Genomic DNA, 26,894 nt, shown 5'->3' with positions numbered 1-26,894 from the left:
TCATGCAACAAATACTCAGGTCTTTGACACATGCCTACTGCCAAGCCAAGCAATGATATACAATGCCTTCTCTGGTAGGAAGTGCTTAGGCCCTGCCACCCAGGTGGGAAACCTGGACAGAGTGCCTGACTTCATCCTGGCCAAGTTCCAGCTGCCACATTCATTTGGGGAGTGAGCCAGTGGAATGAAGCGAGGTCTTCTATCCACTGGTTCACTCCCCAAATGACTCCAACATCTGGAGCTATGGCAATCCGAAGCCAGAAGCCAGGAGTTTCTTCTGGGTTTCTCATGCAGGTGCAGGGGCCCAAGCACTTGGGCCATCTTCTACTGCTTTCCCAGGCCACAGCAAAGAACTGGATCGGAAGTGGAGCAGCTGAGGCTCAAACCGGCACCCATATGGGATGCCAGCACTGCAGGCAGTGGCTTTACCTGCTACACCACAACGCCAGCCCCTCCTAGCACTTTTAACACACTGCCTGGCACTGGACCTGAATTACTGGTCATGGGAAGTGTCGAGGGGCAGACCTATGGCATACTGGTTAAGTTGCCTATCCTGGCTACTCTGCTTCTACTCCAGCTACCTGATAATGCACACCTTGGGAAGGCAATGATGGCTCAAGGAGTTTGGGACAAGCCCAGATTGAGTTCCCAGCTCCTGGCTTTCACTTGGCTGTGGCAAGCATCTGGGGAGTGAACCAACCAAAAGCTCGCTCTCTTTCCTCTTGAAATTAAAGTGCTGAAATACTACACATTTCTGGGCTATGATAAATACAGCAGCTGTGAGGCAATGAAAACTACCAAAATGTAGAAGCTCAAAGAGGTAGTGGAGGACAACACATTTAGTTTTATTTCAATCAAATCACAACAACTTCCTTTTTCAACTGCTGCCAAGTGCATCTACAATTTTCTATTACAGATCCACTTTAAGAAGAAGGTTTCCTGTGACATTACAGCAAGCCTCTTTATTCAACAGAGGAATAGTCCCAAGTTCTTTCTCAAAAATAAAAATTCCATTCCAGTAAATGGTAAATACATGAAGTTACAGTAAACCAGACACTTAAAAGGACAGCCAAGAAGTCTTCCAACAGTTTATTAGAAAGAATGTAGACATTTAAAAAAATCCCCACTGTCATGAACATAAATTGAGGTTTTCAGCCCTGGTATAAGCTGAACCAGAAAAAAAAAAAAAAAAGAAATAAAAAAAAATTTCCAATAGTGTATTAACATTTTTTTTCACTCATTTGCCATACTGACAGTGCAAATACAAATCTGGTCTAAATGTACAGACTCTCAAGCAACAATGTACAGCTTTCTTCGTCCTCCATGCTAAGAGATGTAAAAGCTTAAGGGCCAAACAATACCAAATGTATAGGCTTCAAAAACCATCTAAGTTAGGGCATTCACTAGTTTTAGCTAAGATACATCTGGAACACTGACAAGTGATCACTTACATAGAATAATGTGAAGTGAATTTTTTGAAAAATAAACTTTAGTGGAACACTCCTGAAGGATACACCAGAGGAATAGCCGGTTATCAGTTTAAGGTGTCAGCCAATTTGTTTCAGCCACTTTTGAGTCCATGTTCTAAACCCTAAAATTTACTTATCTTTCCCTAAGCTGAGCACTTCCTATCATGTCAGTATCTATGTTATGAAGAAGTAAAGGAGACTTAAGTGAAATGTTTTTATTTATCACAACTGCTGTATCAATTATCTAGGACCTCAACAGCTTCATGAAGTCTGGGAAATGTTCATGCATAAGGTTATTGCCTTAGCTGACTTAAAACTGCCCCATACAATGGTACATATCAACCCTTAATGAAGCCTTTTTAAAAAACAAATAGGTTGAAAAATGGGTTAAAGGAGGCAAATACAGCATCCGCCTTTAGAGCTATCAACTCAGGAATTCTCTCAATTATGAAATTTTGCAGAGAAATCACTTTCTTTCTCAAAATCCAGGTGATGACAATACTCCTTATTCCAGATCTGGCATTTCTGAAAGAATTTAAAAAAATTTAATATGAAATACCAGGGAATAATACCAATTTTAAGTAAGTCTTATAGGAAAAATACCAAAAATAAATTAAAAAGACACTTACTTTCATCATCGCTGTCTTGTGAATCCTAAAGTAGGGAAAAAAAAATTTACCAGGCTTAACAAATTACTCTGTGAACTCAACAGTTTACCTTTAAAAAGCTGAATTATCATATTCTTTAAACCAAAGTAGCAAAAATACATGGTTACATTAAGTCAAGGAATTAAAGCATCTAATTTAAGGCCAAGTTTATCTATTTGGTGTGAACAAATGAACAGGCAACCATCTAATCCTTGTAAAAACTAGCATGTGCTTTTGCTAAGAATTTAACCTATCATTTGAATTTGGCCCTAAATTGGTCCCCCTCCCACTTGGCATTTCATCAAAGAGGAAAAATGGCTCATGAACAATGGACAATCAACTTTAAATTCAGCTCATTCTGAATTAATTTCCAAACTGCATTCAGTAATTTTCTGGAAGATGTTAATAAAACGCTGAGAAAGGGGCTGGCGCTATGGCATAGCGGGCAGAACTGCCGCCTGCAGTACTGGCACCCCATATGGGTGCCAGTTCGAGCCCCAGCTGCTTCACTTCTGATCCAGCTCTCTGCTATGGCCTGGGAAAACAATAGAAGACGTTTCAAGTGCTTGGGCCCCTGCACCCTCATGTGAGACCCGGAAGAAGCTCCTGGCTTTGGATCGGCACAGCTCTGGCCATCTGCGGAGTGAACCAGTGGATGGAACACCTCTCTTTCTGCCTAACTCTGCCTTTCAAATAAATTAAAAAAAAAAAAAAAAAAAAAAGCTAACAGGGAATGCTGAGAAAGTAGTCTCAAGTATAAAAAAAACTAGCCTCTGATCAATTCTGCTATAAAACTTGTTTATTTAACTTATCATTTTAAGACAAAATAATCTGGGGTAAACACTATGGCCAGGTAAAGCCACTGCTTGCAATGTTGGCATCCCATATGGGCGCTGGTTCAAGCCGTGGCCACTCCACTTCTGATGCAGCTCCCTTCTAATAGTCTGGGAAAAGCATAGGAGATGGCCTAAGTGTTTGGTTCCCTGCCACCCTTGTGGGAGACCCAGCAGAAGTTTGGTGTGGTCCAGCCTTGGCCATTGCAGTCATCTGGGAAGTAAACCAGCAGATGGAAGATTTGTGTTTCTCCCTCTCTAAACTTTTTTTTTTTTTTGACAGAGCGGATAGTGAGAGAGAGACAGAGAGAAAGGTCTTCCTTTTTGCCGTTGGTTCACCCTCCAATGGCCGCTGCGGCCGGCGCGTCTCGCTGATCCGAAGCCAGGAGCCAGGTGCGTCTCCCATGCGGTGCAGGGCCCAAGGACTTGGGCCATCCTCCACTGCCTTCCCGGGCCATAGCAGAGAGCTGGCCTGGAAGAGGGGCAACCGGGATAGAATCCGGCGCCCCAACCGGGACTAGAACCCGGTGTGCCGGCGCCGCAAGGCAGAGGATTAGCCTGTTAAGCCACGGCGCCGGCCTATAAACTTTCTAACAAAGAAAGACAAAATGATCCTTAAAGTAACTATTAAATAAGGTACACATAATGCATCTATGCGAAATCTGGCCACTTTAAGGTATGGTCTTTAAAATGCACACATTTTAAAAACTGCTTTTCCCTATTGTACTTTTTTAGAAACAAACAAACAAAAAAAACCTCTTGAAGTGGCCCAAGAAAGTAACCTTAAATTTTATCCTGTGAATACATTGCTTCTTACTATTAAAGTAAACAGAAAATAAAATTTTAGACTTACATCATCTGCTCCATCTACTTCTGGCAAATCTACATCCTCATCACCACCCATGTTGTTCATCATCTATGTGAAGTGTAAAATTTCAGATATTAAAATTAAGCCCTAATTGCTAGATTGCATACTCCAGAATAGATTGTAAATCTGTCAGATTTTTTGCACATGATAAACTCAAGCACCTTTGTTTTTGCAAAAGTTAGTTACATGAAATCCTGAAAACCTGTAGGGAAGACTAAATCTTTTCTAAAGAAAAGTGAAGTTACTAAAATTCACGCAGCAAGATGATAGAAATGTTTTAAACATCAAAATCCTGAATATTGGTTATTTTGGTTAAATAAAGGGGGTGGGTGGGTGGGATTTTTTGCAGCTGTTAAAACTTTATCTCAGAACAGGTGTATGTTATTATTTATAGTATTCTGTAATTATAGTGTAAAGAGCCAATAAACAACTTATGACAAATTCTCAATTTTAGTTGTTTAAATCATAAAGCTAATAGTACAAATTTTGAGGACATAGAAATAAAGACTAAACTACTATTAACAGATGTGGAAAGATTTATTTCTTCAAATTGACAATTCTCTGTAACATTTGAATTCCAGAAAAATAAAATCCAATTATAACTTTGTAAATACAGTTTATAGCAGGCATCTGACTTGACACCTTCGTTAAGATGCTACTTAGGATGCATGCGTCCCATATTGGAGTGTCTAGGTTTGAGTCTTGTCTCTGTTCTACATTCCAGCTGCCTGCTAATGCATACCCTAGGAGGCTCAAATAATTGGGTGTTTGCTACTCTGGTAGGAAACCTGAACTAAGCCCCCAGATCCAGTTGGGTTCAACCTTAGCTGTCATGGTATTTAGGGGATGAGCCAGCAAATTTCCTGTATTTCAAATAAGCAATATAAAATATTTTAAATGAATTTTTTTTAAAAGATTGAGTACTATTAGCCTAAGAGCCTTGAAGATATTAAGCTAAGAGAAATGACAGTCACGGAAACAACTGTGATGCTAACAACCCATAATCTCTAGTTTCTCTGTTTCTGATCCAGTTTCCTGTTAAAAAGCCTGGGAAGGCAGCAAAAGATGGCTGAAGTGCTTAGAAGGGAAAACAAGGAGTTGGTGTTCCAACAGGTACAAAGTTACAGCTGTATACAATATGAGCAAGTTCAAAACATCTGCTGTGATGTGCTTACAATTTGTTAAGAGGTGTATCTCATTAAACGTTCTTATCTCAATAAACACACACAACACTCCTCCTAGTCAAGTCTCTCAGCACAAAAATTATGGGCAATCCAGTCTTGTGTTAACAGGAGGAACTAGTAGTTTCTCCATCTCCAATCATACTCAGTTTCTTTGAGCAGGAAAAATGCTCAAAGTGTGCTAGGCACAATATTAAGAGGTAAGAATAGAATAGCAAGAGAAAATTTAAAGCATTCAAGAGCTACTTCAAAGGTAAAACAAAGAGAACAAAAACCGCAAAAGAGAACAATTTTAAGATGTGACTTGTACACAAATAAGGATAATCACAGCAATATATAGTTTTCTTCTCTTCTGTTGAAAGTGCCTGAATAATTGAGAGATGTTAAATAAGCCATTGCATGCACAAAGGTGGAAACTTGGCTCTTTTTAACTCTTAGTTCTCAATGAAGAAATACAAATGAAGTCAAGTTAATTCAAAATTTCAAATTACCAATGAGAAATGGATTTAAGTGCACACTGAACTTATAACCTAATATAACTCATCTCTAGTACATTTAAGATTTATTCTGCCTACAGAGATATCATTTTTTCATTGGCCATAACAATATGCATTTGAGTGACATCTTAGAAAACAGGCTAATTAAACCCCATTTTTTTTTTCAAACTAAAAATATTCCTGCATACTTCCCAGTGTCAATATCTCACAAGGATTGTGTTTAAAGGTGTTTATTTGTATTTTATAGATCCGAAATGCAAGACTACTGTGATCACACCCTCCACCACTGACTTGTTCCAATGCTAGAAGGAAAACTAGGTGTGTTGGACTGGTAAGACTGTTATGGCTTGTCTTTTGCTTTTACACATCAGCTTTAACAATTCTTTTGAAATCATAGAGGTTACATTTCAAAACTGTCAATGCAGAATGATTTTTGAAAACAAAATGGTGCACATTTTGAATACTACCAGGTGCTTACAACCAAATTAAAATGACTACACAGAAATGCACTGCAGGGGCCACTGCAGTGGTGTAGTGGGTAAAGCTTCCGCCTGCAGTGCCCACATCCCATATGGGAGCTGGTTCAAGTTCTGGCTGCTTCACTTCTGATCAGCTCTCTGCTATTGCCTGGGAAAGCAATGGAAGATGGCTCAAGTCCTTAGGCCCCTGCACCCATGTAGGAGACCAGGAAGAAGCTCCTGGCTTCAGATCAGCACAGGTTCGGCCGTTGTGGCTAACTGAGGAGTGAACCAGCGGATGGAAGACCTCTCTCTCTCTGCCTCTCCTTCTCTAACTCTGACTTTCAAATAAATAAAGCTTTAAAAAAAGAAATGCACCGCAAAGGGGTGGTAAAATGTAGTGAAAGGAACTTACCTCAGAGAAACGATCAAAATTAGACATGTCTTCATCTGAATCATCTTCCCAGTCTTTCCAATTATTGAAGTCCACACTAAGCCAATTGAGCTATAGATCAACAAAAACATCACTGTAAGCGTTCCTCGGTCAATCTGCACTTTAAAACCCACATTATCTAGGGCCTGTGCTGTGGCACAGTGGGTAAAGCTGTCATCTGTGATGCTGGCATCCGTACGGGCAGCAATTCATGTCCTGGCTGCTCTACTTCCAATCTACTAATGGTCTTGAAAAAGCAGTAAAGGCCAGCGCCGTGGCTTAACAGGCTAATCCTCCGCCTTGCGGCGCCAGCACACCGGGTTCTAGTCCCAGTTGGGGCGCCGGATTCTATCCCGGTTGCCCCTCTTCCAGGCCAGCTCTCTGCTATGGCCCGGGAAGGCAGTGGAGGATGGCCCAAGTGCTTGGGCCCTGCACCCGCATGGGAGACCAGGAGAAGCACCTGGCTCCTGGCTTCGGATCAGCATGATGTGCTGGCCGCAGCGGCCATTGGAGGGTGAACCAACGGCAAAAAGGAAGACCTTTCTCCCTGTCTCTCTCTATTCACTCTGCCTGTCAAAAAAAAAAAAAAAAAAAAAAAAAAAAAAAAAAAAAAAAGCAGTAAAAATTATATAAAGAGAATTTAAAAAATCTTAAAGAAGAATGGGATGGGAGAGGGAGTAGGAGATGGGATGGGTTGCTGGTGGAAATTGGGGTGGTTATTGGGGGAAAAACCACTATAATCCAACAGTTGTACTTTCAAAATTTATATTTATTAAATAAAAGTTTTCTTAAAAAAAAGAAAGAAAAAGTAGCAGAAAATGGCCCAACTGTTGTGCCCCTAGCACCTACATGGGAGATCCAGATAAAGCTCCTGGTTTCAGCCTGGCTCAGCCCTAGCCAATGCAGCCATCTGGGGAGCTGTCTCTCCCTCTAACTCTTAATAAACAAAACAAACAAAAAACAAAAGAATCCACATTTTTTTTGAGCTGTGGGGACACGTAAGTAGCACACATATACAAAAAAGGCTAAAATACTCAGTGTGGAGAAAAAAGGTAGTAATAGTAAATACTGTTTTGTGAAACTTCACACAACACATGAGGTTTTTTACTTGGCTATGACAAATGGTAAAAATATTAAACTTTCAAAAAAATAAAGAAAGGAAACCTACCTTTGCCCTTTCTTTTGTTAACCTTGGCCATGACTGGCCAGATTCTCCTTTTCGTAAACAACATAAAATTGATCTGTCCGTTCTTTTGTGCTTGGAATCCTAAAAAGAAAAGTATCATCACACTATTTCTCTCCAGTATCAGGACAAGACAGAAAGAAGGATTGTCATTTCTCACCTCTCCTTTCTTACTTCTTCCCTTATGTTTCTAGACTGAAAAGAAACACACCTGTGACTATCCAGTTTCAAAAAAAACAAAACAAAAACCTGGGAAGTTATCATTTTCCCTCCTCCCTTACATAGGGTAAACAGAATAAAGTCTTAAAGTAGCTTCCTATACTCAAATACTGATAGCAAAAACAAAAAGAACAAGCAGAAAAGAATTTTGAATTAAAGGGGAAAATACTGCAAGACAGAAATATATCTAGTTAGTATCCTAAAGTATAGGAAAAAAGGATTATTCTTTTATGTGCAGTTTGCATGAGGAAATCAGAGAAATTCTATCTTTAAAAAAAAAAAGGGGGCAGGATTAGTGTCTACTATTAAGGATACTTGAAGTATGTCCATTCCCTCATGATTTGACCACGATTAAAGGGGGCTGTAATTGTAGCAGAGTGGGTTAAGCTGCCTTAGACTAGATCTAGCATCCCACATAAGCACCGGTTTTAGTCCCAGCTGCTCTATGTCCAATCCAGCTCCAGCTCCCTGCTAATGGACCTGGGAAAGAAGCAGGAGATGGCCCAAATACTTGGGCCTCGGCTTCCCACATGGGAGACTAGGACAGAGCTCCTGGTGTCAGCTTAGCTCAGCTGTGGCCCCTATGGTCATCAAAGGAGCAAATAAGCAGCTGAAGATCATCTCCTTCTCCCTCCCTCCCTCTCCCCCTACCACCCCACCTCTGCTTTTCAAATAAATCAATCTTTTTAAAAAATCAGATTAAAGCATCAAGATTACTTACATTTGGATCAATACAATGAAAAAGGTCAATTTCATTTAAATGCTTAAAATTATCACTTCCTCCAAGACAACTGTTGGGGAAAAAAAAGAATTAAGACTTTTCAAAGAGATAAAAAGTAACAAAAACTTCAGTGAAAACCTAAAACAAGCAAGCCGAAGTTAGTTGTCTCAGGTAAGCTTTTCATCCAATGATATTAAATGGCAATTTACCTGAATGTAAGTTTGGATTTTTCAAAATTTACATTAACATCTTTACTGTCTTCAACACAAAATTCAATGAAGACATAGTCCCTTCGATCATACCACTTTGCAGAAGCAGGCTGCCTACAAAGATAAAATTGGACAAAAGTCAGGCTAATGAATTGTAACATCTAAAGTTAAACAAATGAAAGATGTCACATTCCAAGGTAACTCAGGGCTCTACCAAGGTTTAGTTTCAGAATGACACCAATTTTCTAACATGAGATTTAAAACATCAAACAATGCCTTACAGAATAACCACTGCTTAGCCCTGTCAGAAATCATTTGCTATTCCTTTATAGACCTACCCCTAAAACTAAACTTTACAGAATAAAAAAAGTAAACTAATACAATTTCAGTGAAATTATACTATTCAACATCTCTACTAATGTTAAGAACTATGGGTATTAAAAAGCATGGGTAGGGGCTGGCGCTGTGGTGCAGTGGGTTAACGCCCTGACCTGAAGTGCCAGCACCCACGTGGGAGACCAGGAAGAAGCTCCTGATCAGTGTAGCTCCAGCCGTTGCAGCCATCTGAGGAGTGAACCAGCGGATGGAAGACCGCCCCCCCCACCCCCGCGTAACTCTTTCAAGTAAATAAATAAATATTAAAAAAAAAAAAAGAAGCATGGGAAATGACTGTCCTCCACCTTTCAAATAAATGAATAAATCTTAAAAGACTACAATAATCACACACACACATATACATATAAAATACAGCTATGATTGTCCAATTACCATTCACTTTAAAATCTTAGAAATGAAGGGCCACATTGTGGCTCAATGGGTAATGTCACAGCCTGTGACGCCGGCATCCTATATAGACACCGGTTCATTTCCTGGGCACTCTACTTCTGATCCAGCTCTCTGCTAATGGCCCAGGTACCTGGGCTCCTGCCACCTACACAGGAGACTGGAAGAAATACCTGGCCATCTAGAGAATGAATTAGCAGATGAAAGATAGCTCTGACTCTTCTTCTCTGTAACTCTTTCAAATAAATAAATCTTATTTAATTAAAAAAAAAAAAAAAAAAAAACCAAACTCGGAAATTAGAGGCAAGTATCATGTTGCCCTAGTTTTACTCAGATTGTAGATGTTGCTTAAAGGGGAGAAGGGGAGCAATATATAATAAAATACTTTATCTTGATAATAGCTAAAGCTGAGTAACAGGTCCTTGAGGAGTCACTGTACTATTCTATATTCTACCCTTTTTTGCTTTAAAACCGCAATCAAGTTAAAAATTAGCCTGGTTGTTGACAGGAATTCTTATCCTATTAGATTTCATAAATGTTTATTTCAATAAATCCTGGTAAATGCTTTTGTAGCCACATAATCTGAACATATTTATCAGTACTGTTTACTCTGTAAAGAGCAAATTCCATATTAAGGCTACAGTAACAGGGGCTGGCGCTATGGCTCAGAAAGTTAAGCCTCCACCTGCAGTGCCAGCATCCCATGTAGGCACTGGTTCCAGTCTCCGGCTGCTCCACTTCGAATCCAACTCTCTAATATGGCTGAGAAAGAATCAGAAGATGGCCCAAGTCACCCACATGGGAGACCTAGATGAAGCTTCTGGATCCAGCCTGGCCCAGCCCCCACCGTCACTACCATTTTGGGTAGCTCTTCCAGTCCATGGAAGAGCTCTTTCTCCCTCCCCTTCTATTTCTGCCTTTTAAATGAATACATAAATCTTTAAAGTAACAGGAGAGCAACCCACTGATGACTGGGTTATTGCAAAGGTTATATCAAAAACTAAGTCTATCAGCTCTTCAGCTTCTGTTCCTATCAAGAACATGGAATCAGGGGACAATCAATCTTCTTCATATTCAAACAGTAATCTAGTCATGAAATTGTCATGGGTTGAACTATATTTTCCCCAAATCTTAATGTTGGTCCTGGGACTACTCAGTCCCTCAGAAGGTGGCTGTACTTGGAGATAGGATCTTTAGATGGCAATTAAGTAAAAGTGAGGCTTTAGAATAGGCTTTAATACAAAGAGGAAAGGAACACTAAATTGACTATCTCAAGTCAAGAAGGCTGACCGCACATAAGAACCAACCCAGTTGACCCCATCATTTTGGACTACCAGCCTCAGAAGAGTGTGAGTGTGTGTGTGTGTGTGTGTAAATAACTGCTGTTTCAACTCTCCAGCTTGTTTTTGTTATAGAAGCCTTACCAAACCAGTACAACCATTTCCCATGTCACAATAACCATTTTTTTAAAAATACTTATTTTGAAAGGTAGAGTAACAGAGGGAGATCTTCCATCTGCTGGTTCACTCCCCAAATGGCTACACTACCAGGAATTCCATATGAGTCACCCATGTGGGTGGCAGTTTTTTTTTTTTAAGATTTATTTATTTTTATCTGAAAGAGTTAGAGAGAGGAGAGGCAGAGAGGTCTTCCATCCACCAGTTCACTCCTCAGTTGCCCCAACAGTCAAAGCTGCGGGGATCCGAAGCCAGGAGCTTCCTCCGGGTCTCCCATGCGGGTGCAGGGGCCCAAGAACTTGGACCATCTTCTACTGCTTTCCCAGGCTATAGCAGAGAGCTGGATCGGAAGTGGAGCAGCCGGGTCTTGAACTGGTGCCCATATGGGATGCTGGCACTTCAGGCCAGGGCGTTAACCTGCTGCGCCACAGCGTTGGCCCCAAGGGTAGCAGGTTCTAAAATGCTTGGGCCATCCCCTACTCCCCTTTCAGGTGCATTAGCAGGGAGCTAGATCAGAAGCAGAGCAACCAGGACTTGAATTGGCACAGGATACAGAATGCTGGCATTGCAGGCAGCAGCTAAACCTGCTATGCCACTAAGCTGGACCCATACAAAACAATTTAAATTACCTAACCAGAAGCCAAAATTTAATTCTATGTTTGTAAAAGGTTGTTTCACAAAAAAGGAGGAGGTGAAAAGGAGAGGGAGGAGAGAGAATTTTGTGGACTGCAACTCAGTATTTACTAGCTTTGTTTACTCTAAGACACCAAAAATACAATTCTGAGTGAAATGTCCCACACTTAACTAAAGCCAACAATATAAACACAAATTGATGTTGATGAAATCCCTCCCCCAGTTATCTTTAATACTTTCCTCTTGGTTTAGTCCAATCACCGTTTTTTTTTTTTTTTTTTATGGATTTTTTTTATTGTTTAGTGACTCAATAGATGTAGAGGATGATTCAAAATAATCAGCAATTTCTTTATAAATTAAAAGTTTCTATATATATAAGTGTGACAAACTATTAATATCTAGGTTCTTAATAATTCTTAAATCATTGGGGGAAAAATCAGGATGCTGTATCTAGTAACAAAATACTTGAATCTTGCTCTCTTACTCTCCCCCCTGGCCTATCAGGCTTTCCCCACCTCACAATAAACCTCTTAAAAAAAAAAAACACACACACACACACTTGGAACTGTAAAATATTATAAATATACTGAAAAAAACTTTAAGTGATGGTTAAATGAGGTACAAGGACAGTCTAATAACACCTTTTAAATAAAACAGCAGAACTATTTTGAAACCTATTTTTTTTCCATTTTATTTAGTGGTCTATCAAAGAAATAAAAAACTAAACAAGCAAGAGTTTTTTTTTGTTTTGTTTTTTGACAGGCAGAGTGGACAGTGAGAGAGAGAGAGAAACAGAAAGGTCTTCCTTTGCTGTTGGTTCACCCTCCAATGGCCACTGCAGCTGGCGCACCGCGCTGATCGGAAGCCAGGAGCCAGGTGCTTATCCTGGTCTCCCATGGGGTGCAGGGCCCAAGGATTTGGGCCATCCTCCACTGCACTCCCAGGCCATAGCAGAGAGCTGGCCTGGAAGAGGGGCAACCGGGACAGAATTCGGCGCCCCGACCGGGACTAGAACCCGGTGTGCCGGTGCCACAAGGTGGAGGATTAGCCTATTGAGCCGCAGCGCCGGCCAAGAGTTTTAATTAAAGAGTCAACCTCTTTAGATTAAAAAGAGGAACCTATGAGGTTGACACACACTTTAAAAAGATCAGACTTAATCAACCATGAATAACAATCTAAACACTCTTAATAAGGGCTCACAAAGAAGTCCAATGTACTTTGAGGGTATATACTGACTTGGTTATACTTCTTTTTCAGAATTCTGAAAATACAGCAAAGCCCCAATATTTAATAAACTATAAAAGAAAACTGGATTTATAGGTTGCTCTCACAAACTGTTGAGGCTGGCACTGTGGTGTTAACAGGCAGGTGAAGCTGCCGCCTGCAGTGCCGGCATCCCTTATTTATGGGTGCTGGTTTGAGTCCTGGCTGCTCCACTTCCAATCCAGCTCTCTGCTGTGGCCTGGGAAAGCAGTAGAAGATAGAGAAGTGCTTAGGCCCCTGTACCTGTGTGGGAGACCGGGAGAAAGCTCCTAGCTCCAGATGGGTCCGGGCCCAGCTCCAGCTGTTACAGCCATCTAGGGAGTGAACCAGTGAATGGAAGACCTCTCTAAGCCTTTCAAATAAAATTAAAAAAAAAAAAAAAAAGGGTATTTATTTATTAAGATTTATTTATTTGAAAGGCAGAGTTGCAGCAGCAGAGAGAGAGAAAGTCTTCCATCCAGCTGGAGCTGCACTGATCCAAAGCCCGGAGCTTCTTCCGGGTCTCCCATGCAGGTGCAGGGGTCCAAGGAATTGGGCCTTCTTCTACTGCCTTCCCAAGCCAGAGCAGAGAGCTAGATTGGAAGTGGAGCAACGAGGACTCGAACTGGCACTCATATGGGATGCTGGCATGGCAGGTGGAAGTTTTCCCCACTATGCCACAGCGCCGGCCCCAGTAAATAAATCCTAAAATAAAAATTAAAAAAAATAAAAAAAAAATTAAAAACAACAAAAAAACTGTCTCTCTCATCTATAATCCACTTTCCAATGAATACAATAGGATACTGAATTTGACCTAGCAGGTGTTGCAGGAATCCCCAGTCAGACTCAGCATTAACCAAAAAGTACTTCACATGTACTTAAGCTATGCAGGTAAAATATTTTGTGAACTTATTGGACATGCTGCCAAGAATCCTTCTGGCAGCCAACAAAACAGACAAAAACCCCTTAAGTTTATGTTCAAATTAGTGATGAACTAAAACAAACAAACAAAAAAAACCCAACCTTCTAAAAAAAGTAGGCAAACATGTTACTGTTTGTGGTTTACCTTTCTTGATATAACTATATGATTTTTCGTAAGATATTGTTAGTACTTCAAAAACTTGTCTATTTTGATATGTAAATATGTAAAATACTAGAGAATGTAACACGTTGTCTAGTACACAATCTCACATGCTTTATTCAAAGGTAATTGTACTTCCCTTGTGAGCTTACTGTAAGAGTGCAATGACTGAATGCTGAAAATAATAATATGATTAGCTTTTTACTACAGCTTACTAACAGAGTAATTGTCTTATAGGGTTAGAAATAAACTAAACAGATTTCTAATAAAAGAAAAAACTATTTGAAGACTAGATTAACTAATCTTTTATATAGCCAAAAAGTATCTGCATATAAACAAGTGTTGTAGAACAATCAACACTAAGATGAAAGAAAAAAAAGATCAGCAGCAATAAAAGATGTCATCAAATTCAGACACACTAACTTCTATTGATTATTTGAAAGAGTGACAGAACCAGGTTCTAGTCCCGGTTGGGGTGCCAGATTCTATCCCGGTTGCCCCTCTTCCAGGCCAGCTCTCTGCTATGGCCCGGGAAGGCAGTGGAAGATGGCTCAAGTCCTTGGGCCCCGCACCCACATGGGAGACCAGGAGAAACACCTGGCTCCTGGCTTCGGATCAGCGAGATGCAGCGGCCATTGGAGGGTGAACCAGCCCCAAAAAGGAAGACCTTTCTCTCTGTCTCTCTCTCTATCCACTCTGCCTGTCAAAAAAAAAAAAAAAAAAAAAAAAAGAGTGACAGAGAAGACAGATATCTGCCATTAACTGATTTTGTCCTCAAATGGCTGCAACAGAAAGGTCTGGCTAGGAGCCAGGTACTCCAGGAAGGTCTCCCATGTGGATGGCAGGGGCCCAAGCACTCAGGCCACCTTTTTCTGTCTCCCAGGTACATTAACAGGAAATTAGATCAGAAGCACAGAAGCCAGCACTTAGCACTCCAATTAGGATGCTAGAGTTAATAGCAGTAGCTTAATCTGCTGGACAACAGTGGCTGCAGAAATATTAATTTTTTTAAAAAAAGACTTATTTTATTCATTTGAAAGAGCTACAGAGAGAGGTCTTCCACTCGCTGGTTCACTCACCAGATGGCTACAATGGCCGGAACTGCGCCGATCCAAAGCCAGGAGCCAGGAGCCTCTTCCCAGTCTCCCATTGGGCACAGGGGCCCAAGGACCTGGGCTCTCCCAGGCCACAGCAGAAAGCCGGATCGGAAGAGCAGCAGCTGGGACCAGAACCGGCACCCATATGGGATGCTGGCACTGCAGGTGGTGGCTTTACTTGCTACACCACAGCACCAGCCCCAGAAGTACCAATTTCAAAATAAATATTTGTCTATCATTTGCAAAAGGGAATAAAAAAACTAAATCTACTTCAGCCTGTAATACCTGAAGTGAGATACTTAAGCTCTGCTATGGAAAATGAGGAATTCTTGAGTTCAAACTAAGCAGTTTTTAAGCGGAGAAAGCCTGGCGTGGGGACTGGCATCAGTGCAATTCATCTCCCTGCTAATACACCTGGGTAGGAAGTGAAAAGATGTAAGACCAAAATGGGGTTCCTGGCTCCTGCCCTTTAAAAAAATTTTTTTTTTTATTGATTTGAAAGAGTTACAGAGAGAGGTAGAGACAGAGGTCGTCCATCAGCTGGTTCACTCCCCAGATGCCCACAACGGCCAAAGCTGCGCCAATCCGAAGCCAAGAGCTTCTTTCTGGGTCTCCCACGTGGGTGCAGGGGCCCAAGGACTTGGGCCATCTTCTACTGCTTTCCCAAGCCATAGCAGAGAGCTGGATCGGAAGAGGAGCAGTCAGTACTAGAACCGGCACCCATATGGGATGCCGGTGCTTCAGGCCAGGGCTTTAACCCACTGTGCAACAGTGCCAGCCCCAGGCCGACCTAGGCCAGCCCTGGTCAGTGTGGCCATTCGGGGAGTGAACCAGCTGATGGAGTATCTCCCTCTGTGCTGTTCTGCCTTTCAAATTAAAACAAACAAAAAGAAAACCCACTTACAAATATCTGAAACCATCACTAACACAGTGTTTAGAGAAACCCCATGATACACTTTTCATATTTTCAGATCTTCTGCACATTAGTTATACTACTACATAAAACTTTCTAAATGGCCACATGAATAAATGTGATGGTTCTGTGGTTCTCAGATCATGTGCCAAGGGGTACCAGAATATCATGGAAGAACTCACTGGGTTGTATGGGTTATTTAAAATTTGGAGGGCTGGCGCTGTAGCATAGTGGGTAAAGCCACAGCCTGTAGTGCTGGCATCCCATATGGGCACCTATTCGAGTCCCAGCTGCTCCACTTCTTAACCAGCTCTCTGCTATGGCCTGGGAAAGCAGTAGATGGCAGCTCAAGTCCTTGGGCCCCTACACCTACGTGGGAGACCCAGAAGAAGCTCCTGGCTTCGGATTGGCTCAGCTCTGGCCATTTGCAGAGTGAACCAGCAGATGGAAGACCATTCTCTCTCTCTCTCTGACTCTCCTTCTCTGTGTAACTCTAACTTTCAAATAAAGAAATAAATAAATCTTTAAAAAATGAGAGGAATTCACTGAACGTCACACAAGACACCAAGCAAGCCATTATACCAGTTTGAGGTGGTTCAGTTTCAACGTCCTCTCCATTAAGTCTCATCTTCTCATGGCCGGTGCTGTGACACAGTGGGTTAACACCCTGGCCTGAAGCGGTGGCATCCCATATGGGCGCCGGTTCTAGTCCCAGCTGTTCCTCTTCCAATCCAGCTCTCTGCTGTGGCCTGGGAAAGCAGAAGATGGCCCAAGTCCTTGGGCCCCTGGACCCACGTGGGAGACCCAGAAGAAGCTCCTGGCTCCTGGCTTCGGAAAGGTGCAGTTCCAGCCATTGTGGCCATCTTGGGGAGTGAACCAGAGGATGGAAGACCTCTCTCCCTCCCTCTCTCTCTCTCTCTGTAACTCTGACTTTCAAATAAATAAATCTTAAAAAAAAAAAAAAAAAAAGTCTCATCTCAAAGTTGATTTCTGGTGACAGCTGATTCACAAAAAAAAAAAAAAAAAAATCAAAACAAGTACTCTCAACTCACCAGCCCATCACACACAAACCAACAAGTTAACAGAAGTGACACCTATGTATATTATCCTGTTAGTAGCTATGGTATGTATATTTGTGTATTAGCTTCTCAAATAACTAGGAGCCTGTTGGGAAGAATTGGTAATTACTCCTTTTGGACCACCAAGACAGTAAAAAGGCACCAAAGGCACCATGAAACAACATCTTTGAATTTCTGTGCTAGTTCCTTTATTTGGCAATTTCTGTTCTAAGATATAAAGGTAAAAGTTATTCGAGCTAATAGCCTCCTCACCTTACTGCTTCTGCGCATTCTTCCTTTTACGATTCCCAAAGCAGATAAAGATATTTCTCTAGGGGCCAGTGCCTTAGCACAGTGAATTAAGTTGCAAGACTACCATCCCATATCAGTGCTAGTTCCAATTCTGCCTGCACTCCTGATTCGGCTCCCTGTTAGTGTGCCTGAGAGCAGCAGATGACAGCCTAAGTACCTGGGCCCCTGCCACTCACATGGAAGACCCTGAATTCAGTCTGGACCAGCCGTGGCAGCTGTGGCCATTTTGGGAGTTAACCAGTGGATAGAAGAGCTCTGTTTCTGCCACTCTTTGAAATAAATCTTAGAATTTTTTTTTCTTCATAAAAAAGATTCAAGGTTAACTGTCAATCTTTATTGCCTCAATAAGATACAAATCCTATACACCAAGCATTTACTACCATTATGTCAAGTATGGCACAGGGGCCAGCATCGTGGCACAGCAGGTAAAGCCACCACCTGCAACACTGGCATCCCATATGGGTGTTGTTGTTAAGTCCTTGCTAATGGAAAAGCAGAAGATGGTCCAAGTACCTGGGTCCCTGCCAATCAGGTAGGAGACCTAGAAGCTCCTGGCTTTGGCCTGGCCCAGTCCCAGTGCTTGCTGCCATCTGGGGAGTGAACCAGCAGATGGAAGGCATCTGCCTCTCTTTCTCTGGTAACTCTTCCAAATAAATAAATCAAAAAGAAGTATGGCATAGGTTGTAAGACAAGCAGCTTAGAGTATATAATAAATCTGAACCAGAGAGACATGGCTGTTTATTTGGAAAAAGAAGGTACACCCTGAAAGTTGTTTTCCTTTTTATGAAGTATCAAAAGTCTTCTGGAGGTAGACTTTGTGGGTTAAGCTTCCACTTGGGATGCCCAAATCCCATAATGGAGAGCAGGTTTGAGTCCTAGTTCCAACTACTCCGCTTCAGATCCAGCTCCCTGCTAATGCGCCTGAGAAGCATACTTGATGGCTCAAGTATGAGTTCCCATCATGCTGGATGCAGTTCCTGGCTTTGGCCTAGCTCAGACCTGGCTGTTGCGGTCAGTGGGCAGTGAATCAGTGGGTGGAAGATCTCTCTTGTCAAAATAAATACATCTCAAAAAAGAAGAAAGTCTGTCAAAAATCCCATTTTGGACTTCCTCTTATGATACTAATCAGTACTTTTAAGAATCAGTTCCCAGAGCCTAATATTAAAAACTTAAAATACCTGTTGACTGAGATCCTTTCAATCCATGAAGGTATCTGAATATCCTGAGTTGGAAATGATACTTATACATACATTCTTTATTGATAAAGCTTAACTACATGTGAAAAGCAACTGTGGGACAAAAAAAAAATCTACCAACAGTACATTTTATTTCAGCTTTGTAATAACATGTTATGGGGAGGAGGGCCTAATGCTCAAGGCAAATGTTAACTGGCATCTTCATGGAAAACTATAAGTTCATACATATATGAGGGAAGCAGCTTCAACTTAAAACCTATCATTGCCCATCCACATAAATTATTAAGTTTAATACCACATACTTTGATTTTCCACAGCAAAACACAATAAATGCAGTAAGAGTTAGGGTGATTCTAAACAGTTGATATAACAATCACTAACCATGTTAAAACCACCAAATCATATGGCTTCTAAAAGAGTTTCAAGCAAAATATAAACAGTAGAAGCTTAATTTAGCAAAAGTGGCTTGCACTCAGTCATGTCATTTCCAGTTTCTACTGCCTTCTAGTTAAAGTCTAACTCAGCACAGGGAAAGAAAAAAGAAGAAAATCCAGTTGCCAGGTTACAGTGGTTAGGAAATCAACACTGAACAAAGGCCATGACCAGTTACTCTTTTCTAACTTTCAGAAATTCACTATACACCAGATGCTTACTAGGGAAAGATGTCCTGAAAGTCGATTTTATTTTGGGGATCCTATCCTACAATGCTTAGTTGTAGCAAAGGTTTTAACCAACAGAGACATAGTGTGTTTCAAGACAATAGACATGAAGCATTAAAAATGACTTCGAGTATCTCAAAATAAAACATTTTACTTTATATTTGTTAATGTACCCAACAACAATAACTAAAAGAAAACCTCAGTGGCACCCCTCGTTAAGGTTAGGTTAGCACAAATTCTCAAAAGGGGGAAAAGAGACTTTAAAATTCCAACCTACTACAAGGAAGAAGTGAAATTAAGAGTTCTCATAAAAACTATTAAAACTTTTATAACTTCGGATAAACACACACCTCCAAGCCTTTAAGATACCTAACTGTCTCCCTCTATATATTTAAAAAACAAAAAATCTTTATAACAGACATCAATAAAATCAATAAAAAAGAAACCATATCAGTCAAGTCAGATTCTTCTGAGAACTAGATGGCCCATTAAAGGTTTCTTCCAACTCATAATATTCATTCTATAATTTCATTTAAGTCACTAGGTTAGGTAAGACCCCCTGAAAAATTTACAAGAGGGCACATACCATTTTGAACAGAGTAAGAATTACCTGCTTTCTGGAAAACACTCATTTTGAAGGTAGCGTTCGTGTGACCACATGGAGACTACGGCTGCTACACTTTTCTTCCAAGTTTTTAATCTAAGAGGGTACTTTTAAGAATTTGTGGAGGAAAAATTCTGGTGTAAAAATTTTTGTAATGCACAATTATAAATTAATACACATTGTCCATAAACTATGAGCTCAAAATTTTTTGGACTAAAATAACCTTACCTTTAATCTCATTTTTCTACAAACGTTAAGTCCCCACATATCTACAAAACTTCATGTTTCCTACCCATTCAGCTACTTTTTCTGACCTCCAGAGTCACTATTTCAAGCTGTTTAAAAAATATTTCTTCTTGAAAAGCTATTTCGTTTGGCTACGTGACTGCATTTACACGTTAGTAATGCTGTATCTGACAATTTTCAAGTTATAAAAGTCGTTTTAAGACTGACTCTTTGCCATGTAATTCAGATTTCAAAGGAAAAATTAGGAACTGTTTTATATAGATCTAAATCTTTCTTTAAAAAAAAAAAAATTTAGACATCCCTTTTGAGGGAAAAAAAATTCTCCACAATGCTAACACATGCCCTTGCAGGGATACAGGCTTTCTTCTGGAGCGTCCTTGGTGCTCTTCACTGGCTGGAGGGCATGGAGATTTTTACCCTATATACTCACCTGACATTAACTCTTTCAAGTGTATTACTTTCTGTGGGAATCAAATTTGCTCCCCTTCAACTGTTCATCTCTAAAATTTTCAGGGAAGTCAGCACACAGGAAACCCAAGAACATGAAGCAAAAATGACCCCCAAACCCCGACTATCCGCGCAGTGGAAGAGGTAAAGATTTTTCTGAAAAGAATGGAAGGCCTGGCGGCGGCAGGGCCGAGAATTCTTAGGAAAACTACCAAGGTTTGACTTTACCATGATTCATAAAAAGAAAAAAAAAAGTGCAAAAAAAAATCTGCAGTCGCTTCCACGTTAACAAAAGGTGATCACACACCTCTTCCCTTCTCACAGCGAAAAGATCAGGAAAGATCTCAAGTTTCCTGGGGAACACAGAAAATGTCCACAACTTCTCTCCGGCCTGGCCTGGACACGTGCACAACTACCTGCTCAACGGTCACTCCTCCTCGCCGCCAGGGAAGCCGCCGAGTGCGTGGTGGGCACTCGCCCTCCTCTCCCCAAGCACTGGGGGGAGCAGGCGGCCTGCAAGTACCCCCACGACCCAGCAGACAGGAAGTTGCCTAGCAGTGCCCGGCGCGCATGGCGCACGGCCGCGTGCCGCTCCACCGGGGAGCCCGGGCCGCGGGCGCCTGGTGGCCGCCACCACAGGTGCACCTGGCCCTGGCGCGGCGTCACGGGCAGCGGGAGCGACTGCCCGGGCAGCCCACGAGGGTCCCCGCCTGCAGGGCGCCCGCATGGCCGAGAGCTCGCAGGGGCTGAGGGCCTGGGGCTAAGTTACGAAAAAGGGACGAATACTGGGCAGGGGAGGCCGAGGGACGGCTTAAAGGTGGGGGGAGAGGACATCTGGAGAAAAAACGTCCTCCCCCCGCCGACGGTAACCGGAACCAGGACCCCGGCCCTCCCACCCCCAGGAACGACTGCCACCATGGAGGAGGGAAGGGCGAAGGGGCCCAGGCCGGGGGGCCCCGGGGCGGCCTCGGCCTCACTCCCGGGGCGACCTCCGCTCGGCGGGGTGTCGCACTCACATTGTGAACGGGGCAGGGGGACGGGCGAGCGGGTGGGCGGGCCTCGCTGGCGGCGGCGGCTGGGGAGTCGACTTTTCTCCGGCGGCGACTCCGGCGTTTTCTCCCCGGTCGCGGCCTCTCCTCGCTCCCCTCAGGCGGCGGCGGCGACGGCGGCGGCGGCGGCGGGCTCGACCTGGGTCCCCAGAATGCACCGCGCGGCGCGAGCGGCTCCTCCGGTCGGGGAGAAGAGGAAAGTGTAGGAAAAGGGGCGCGAGGACGGAGGAGGAACGTGCGTGCGTGCGAGCGAGGGGTGGTGAGGCCGGGCGGCGGCTGGTGACGCAGCAAAATGCCCGGGCCCGGCCGCCGCGCGTGCGCAGTCTGTGTTTTCGGGCTGCTGCGCGGCTTTCTAGAGATCTCTACGGAAAGGGCGGGGCCTCCCGCTCCTTCGCGATCCTTCCCCGCGCCGGCACCGCCCTGCGTCGGCGCCCCCTCCCCCGGCCGCGCGTTCCCGCCTCGCCCGCCGCGCTGCCCCCTCGCGTCAGGAAGCCGTTGGCTGCCCAACCGTCCGCGGCCGCGCGGCCCTGGCGATGTCGCTGGGGCACGGGCCGCGTCGGCCGCGGGAGGAAGGCGGAGGGACGCGGGGTCGTGCTCCTTGAGGAGCGAGGTGGGGCCTTGGCCACTTCGGAGGGAGTGAGCCAGCCGCGGGAGGACGTGGCGCGCCTGTGAGGGGCGCAGTTGCGACCGCGGCCCAACTTAGTCCAGGGCCTGAGGCCATGTTTCTGAAGGTTGGGGGCCTGGGCTGGGGCATTTGCCGCCGCTCTGAGACCCTGGTGCCGAAGGTGGCACAGGAAGAATGTTTGAAGGAACAGGGCCCGTGTCCGGGACTGGAGAGACCAGGACGCTCCGTGTCTCTGCGGACGTCAGCTGGGGGAAGGGTCTCAAATTTTTTTTTTTTTAATTTTTTTTACGAGTTAAGGATCTTCATGGGTGGTAACCAAAAATATCAAAACAGAGCTCGCCTACCATAAGTAAGGGGGAAATTCACCTCTTTGGAAGACGGAGGCTTAAGGAAAATAGCATAAGAAGCTTGGAAAGAGTGAGGCCATCATATTAAGGGAGAAGGTGTTGTGACTCGGGCAAGACCGGTGCTGGGGGCTTATTGAGCTTGGACCCTACACGCAAGTCCCAAAAGGAAGATAAAATCCCAGTTCTTTAAGTATTGGGATGCCTAGGGACCTAATACCTGTCGGGGAAGACAGAACTGGGTGCTATAATAAAAGTAGGGAAAAGAATGGGAGCCTGAAAGGATGAGAGGTGTACTTTGGCTGGAAGAATCAGGACAGGCCTTAAGAAAAACTACCCGAAGTGGCAAATAAGGCAAGGAGTGGCTGAATGGCCTTTCAGTTCACACTGGACCTTTATAATCTGCCCCAGGGTTATTTAATTCTAGATACCTGTGTTTGACCTGGCTAGACATTGTGAAATTTCTCGTAAGATTTCTGATAGAAAAACAAACCCCAAAGTTAAGGTGGTATTGCCCTGTGGGATGCAAAACAATTTAACTTGCTGCCTTGGGGCCGGTTCTGAGGTGCAGCGTGTTAAAGCCCTGACCTGAAGTGCCAGCATCCCATATGGGCACCAGTTCTAGTCCCAGCTGCTCCATTTCCAGTCTAGCTCTCTGGTATGGCCTGGGAAAGCAGCAGAAGATGGCCCAAGTCCTTGGGCCCCTGAACTCACATGGGAGACCCGGAAGAACCTCCTGGCTCCTTGCTTTGGATCAGCCCAGCTCTGGCCGTTGCAGCCATCTGGGGAGTGAGCCAGCGGATGGAAGACCTCTCTATCTCTACCTCTCTCTGTAAATCTGTCTTTCAAATAAAATTTTTACAAAAAAAAAAAAAAGTAACTTGCGGCCTTACTCTAATTTTTACTCTTAAACCTGTCAATACTTTGCTCTTTTTTTTTTTTTGGACAGGCAGAGTGGACAGTGAGAGAGAGACAGAGAGGTCTTCCTTTGCCGTTGGTTCACCCTCCAATGGCCGCCACGGCTGGCGCGCTGCGGCTGGCACACCACGCTGATCCGATGGCAGGAGCCAGGTGCTTCTGGTCTCCCATGGGGTGCAGGGCCCAAGCACTTGGGCCATCCTCCACTGCAAACAGCAGAGAGCTGGCCTGGAAGAGGGGCAACCGGGACAGAATCCAGCGGCCCGACCGGAACTAGAACCCGGTGTGCCAGCGCCGCAAGGCAGAGGATTAGCCTATTGAGCCGCGGCGCCGGCCAATACTTTGCTCTTTAAATGTTCCTGGAACCAGCTTTACCATTTTACTGATTCTGCCAGTTGGAGTTTAGCTCACTGTGGAAGAATCATGTTGTTAAGGGCCGGCACTGTTGCATAGTAGGTAAAGCCGCCTGCAGTGCGGGCATCCCATATGCGTGCCAGTTCAAGTCCCAGCTTCTCCACTTCTGATCCAGCTCGCTGCTAATGTGCCTGGGAAAGTAGCAGAGGATGGCCCAAATCCTTGGGCCTCTGCACCCACGTGGGAGACCCAGAAGAGGGGAAGAGGCTCCAAGCTCCTGGCTCCTGACTTCAGATGGGCCCAGCTCTGGCTGTTGCAGCCATTTGGGGAGTGAACCAGCAGATGGAAGACCTTCCTCTGCCTCTCTAACTCTGCCTTTCAAATAAATAAATCTTAAAAAGAGTAATGTTTTTAACTTTCTTGAAAATTCTACCTTGACAGCCTCATAAAGGTGACAGTAGAAACCTTGATAGGTAAGGAGATAGAAACTAGAATGTCTAGGTCAGGGGTTAGCCAGCTTTTTCTATAAAGGGTCAGATAGGCCATAAGGGCGCTGTTGTAACTTCTCAATTCTAGAACTGCTTAAAAAACTGTAGACAGTGTGTACAAATGAGGATGACTGTGTACCAGTAAAACTATTGCAAGAGCTGGAATTTGAATGTGTTTTCACATACAGCAATTTCATTTTTTCCGACTGAAAAATTTAAAAACCGTAACTCGAGTCAAACAGATTGATGGTAGGCTGAATGTAGACCGCAGGCAGTTTGGCCTAGCTAGTCCAGAGTGCGAGGAGCTAACCCAAGATAAAAGTTAAGAAAGTCACACCCAGATAATGGCACTGCTCTGACAATGGCAAGCTACTGAAGTTTTTCTAAGAAGACTAACACTTTGTTCTAGAAAGAATTTGGTAATGATGTTAAAAGTGAATCAAAGATTGTAAGACTGCAATCCTAAATAGCAGTTTCCCTTACCAAAAGAACAGCCATGGGAAATAGTTTCACATGAAATAGTTTCTAAAAATTTAGACCCATTCTAATTCTCGGTTTACATATTTCCTGTATCATTCTTTGCGGAGCATATTTAAGGGAATTCCATTTTAGCTCTGGAAATGGCTTCTTTCTGTAGTTCAGTTTGTAAACAGTTTTTCTATGCCGGTAATCTCCATTAGCTGCTAGGACCCAAGTTATCTCAGGTCCCTTTTTAAAATTCACTAACAAACTTCCTTTATACATGGAAAAATAATCAAGTTCAAACATTTTAAAGGTGTCAGGGCTTTTGGGAGAGAAATCTGTAACCTGACTGGGACAAACTAGAAAATATTTGGCAAGTATTAGATGCCATTTTACAAATTTAATCCTAACAAGCTCCTAAAAAATTACCAGATCATAGTAATTTTATCAATCATAATCTTTTTTTTTTTTTTTTTGACAGAGTGGATATTGAGAGAGAGAGAGACAGAGAGAAAGGTTTTCCTTTTGCAGTTGATTAACCCTCCAATGGCCGCTGCGGCCGGCTCATCTTGCTGATCCGAAGCCAGGAGCCAGGTGTTTCTCCTGGTCTCCCCTGCGGGTTCAGGGCCCAAGGACTTGGGCCATCCTCCACTGCCTTCCCAGGCCATAGCAGAGAGCTGGCCTGGAAGAGGAGCAACCGGGATAGGATCCGGCGCCCCAACCGGGACTAGAACCCAGTGTGCTGGCGCTGCAAGGCGGAGGATTAGCCTGTTAAGCCACGGCGCTGGCCTCAATCATAATCTTAGCATCTGTATACTCAGTTATTTTTCTGAGAACTGAACTGAAATATATTCAACAGCGAAATAACTTTATAGATTGACATGTACAATTTTTTTCTTTAAATTACACAACAGATGGTGAGAACTTTCCAGTTAAGGTGAGTCTTCTAACAAAACAAGAAACTAGAGGTTAATTTCATATTTTAAGTCAAAGAAAGGGAAGCAATGGGTAAGAATAGCTTCTGGGTCTAGGGAATGAAACATTGGCCACAAACCCCAAAGGAGACATCATGACCCAGTATAAACACTGTAGATGTCCACTTAAATTACTTTTTATTTTCTGATGCAATCGTTCTCACAGTTTAGAAGTATTCACTATCAGTCTGGTTTAAACTACATTGAGGTGACATACATAGGATGCCTGCTTTGCATATCAGAGCGCCTGGGTTCAAGTCCTGGCTTGTTTCCAACCCCAGCTCCCCTCTAATGCCTACCCTGGGAAGCAGCAGTTAATGACTGAAGTACTTCCTGACACCCATGAGGGAGACTTTTTTGAAGTTTCTTGCTTTAGCCAGGCCCAGTCCTGGTGGTTGCTGGTATTTGGGGAGTAAATCAGTGGATGGGAGCTCTCTCTCAATTGATGTTTTTTAAGTTTATTGAAAAGGCACATTATAGAAAACTATGCCTGTTGGGTTTCCCCACCCGACAATAAACCTTTCCTTTAAAAAAAAAAGAAAGAAAAAGAAAAAAGAAAATAAAAACCCTATGAATGGATTTCAAACTTTTTTTGCACCAAAATGTTACTTGAATAGGATCTAGTTCAAGGCTCTAAGAAGGACAAGACATTGTTTCAGTTTGAAAAGAACTGTCAGAGAAACATGCATTCTGCTAAACTGAACCAAGAACAAACAAGTTTATGGTGAATTTTGAGTGGAAGAATAGTGAAATCATTGATGCTTTACAAAAAAAGGCAGGTAACAGGAAGAGAGGTCTTCCATCCACTGGTCACTTCCCAATGGCCGCAACAGCCAGGACTGGGCAAAGCTGAAAACCAGGGATTTTGCAGATTTTTGAGCCTCAGTTCAATTGTGAAAGGGCTTCAAGCAATTGGAAGGGGTATAAGATGGAGTCAGAAACAGTGATGTACAGATTGTGGGAACATTCAAGTCTAGGACATGAGGCATAGCCAGGCAGTCCTGGATTCTAGTGATAACTGACATAATTAAGGATCAGGGGCATGATCCTCCTGAAGGAGAAAATGGTAGACTGTGAATGTTGAGAAGAGTGGGGAATTTTGGCAGAACATGGAGATTTTTGGGGTTACCACTTGAACTTTGCTGATACCAGTAATGAGACATTCAGAAAGCCTATTCTTCCTGTGAGGGTAAGACTTTTTGTTTTGCTTTGTTTCGTTATAATTTGTATTGAA

General features: G+C 43.1%; 1 protein-coding gene across 2 annotated transcripts; it reads right to left on the bottom strand.

Annotated features, from left to right (window-relative positions):
• Positions 1-1,074: 1,074 nt before the first annotated feature.
• Positions 1,075-21,845, bottom strand: PTGES3 (prostaglandin E synthase 3). Of its 2 annotated transcripts, XM_062203426.1 has the most exons (8): positions 21,463-21,845; positions 8,719-8,832; positions 8,510-8,579; positions 7,555-7,653; positions 6,369-6,458; positions 3,803-3,865; positions 2,099-2,123; positions 1,075-1,994 (listed from the first exon to the last, which is right to left on the bottom strand). In XM_062203426.1, coding segments are annotated over exons 1-8 (483 nt in total). In that variant the 5' UTR covers positions 21,465-21,845; the 3' UTR covers positions 1,075-1,974. The 2 variants fall into 2 exon arrangements, with proteins under 2 accessions (XP_062059410.1, XP_062059409.1); XM_062203425.1 differs by lacking the exon at positions 3,803-3,865 and having other exon boundaries at positions 21,463-21,792.
• Positions 21,846-26,894: the final 5,049 nt, after the last annotated feature.

This window comes from Lepus europaeus, chromosome 10, assembly GCF_033115175.1.
Source record: "Lepus europaeus isolate LE1 chromosome 10, mLepTim1.pri, whole genome shotgun sequence".
Classification (NCBI taxonomy): Eukaryota; Metazoa; Chordata; class Mammalia; order Lagomorpha; family Leporidae; genus Lepus; species Lepus europaeus.
The sequence above is the reverse complement of the archived record's forward strand: the minus strand, read 5'-3'. Positions and strand labels throughout refer to the sequence as shown.

Excerpts from the sequence above, each read along its gene's own strand:
- PTGES3 (XM_062203426.1), bottom strand. Across the intron at positions 3,866-6,368 it reads ATTTTGATCGTTTCTCTGAG|ATGATGAACAACATGGGTGG; the intron begins GTAAGTTCCTTT and ends CACTTCACATAG. Across the intron at positions 1,995-2,098 it reads ACAAGACAGCGATGATGAAA|AAATGCCAGATCTGGAATAA; the intron begins GTAAGTGTCTTT and ends AAATTCTTTCAG.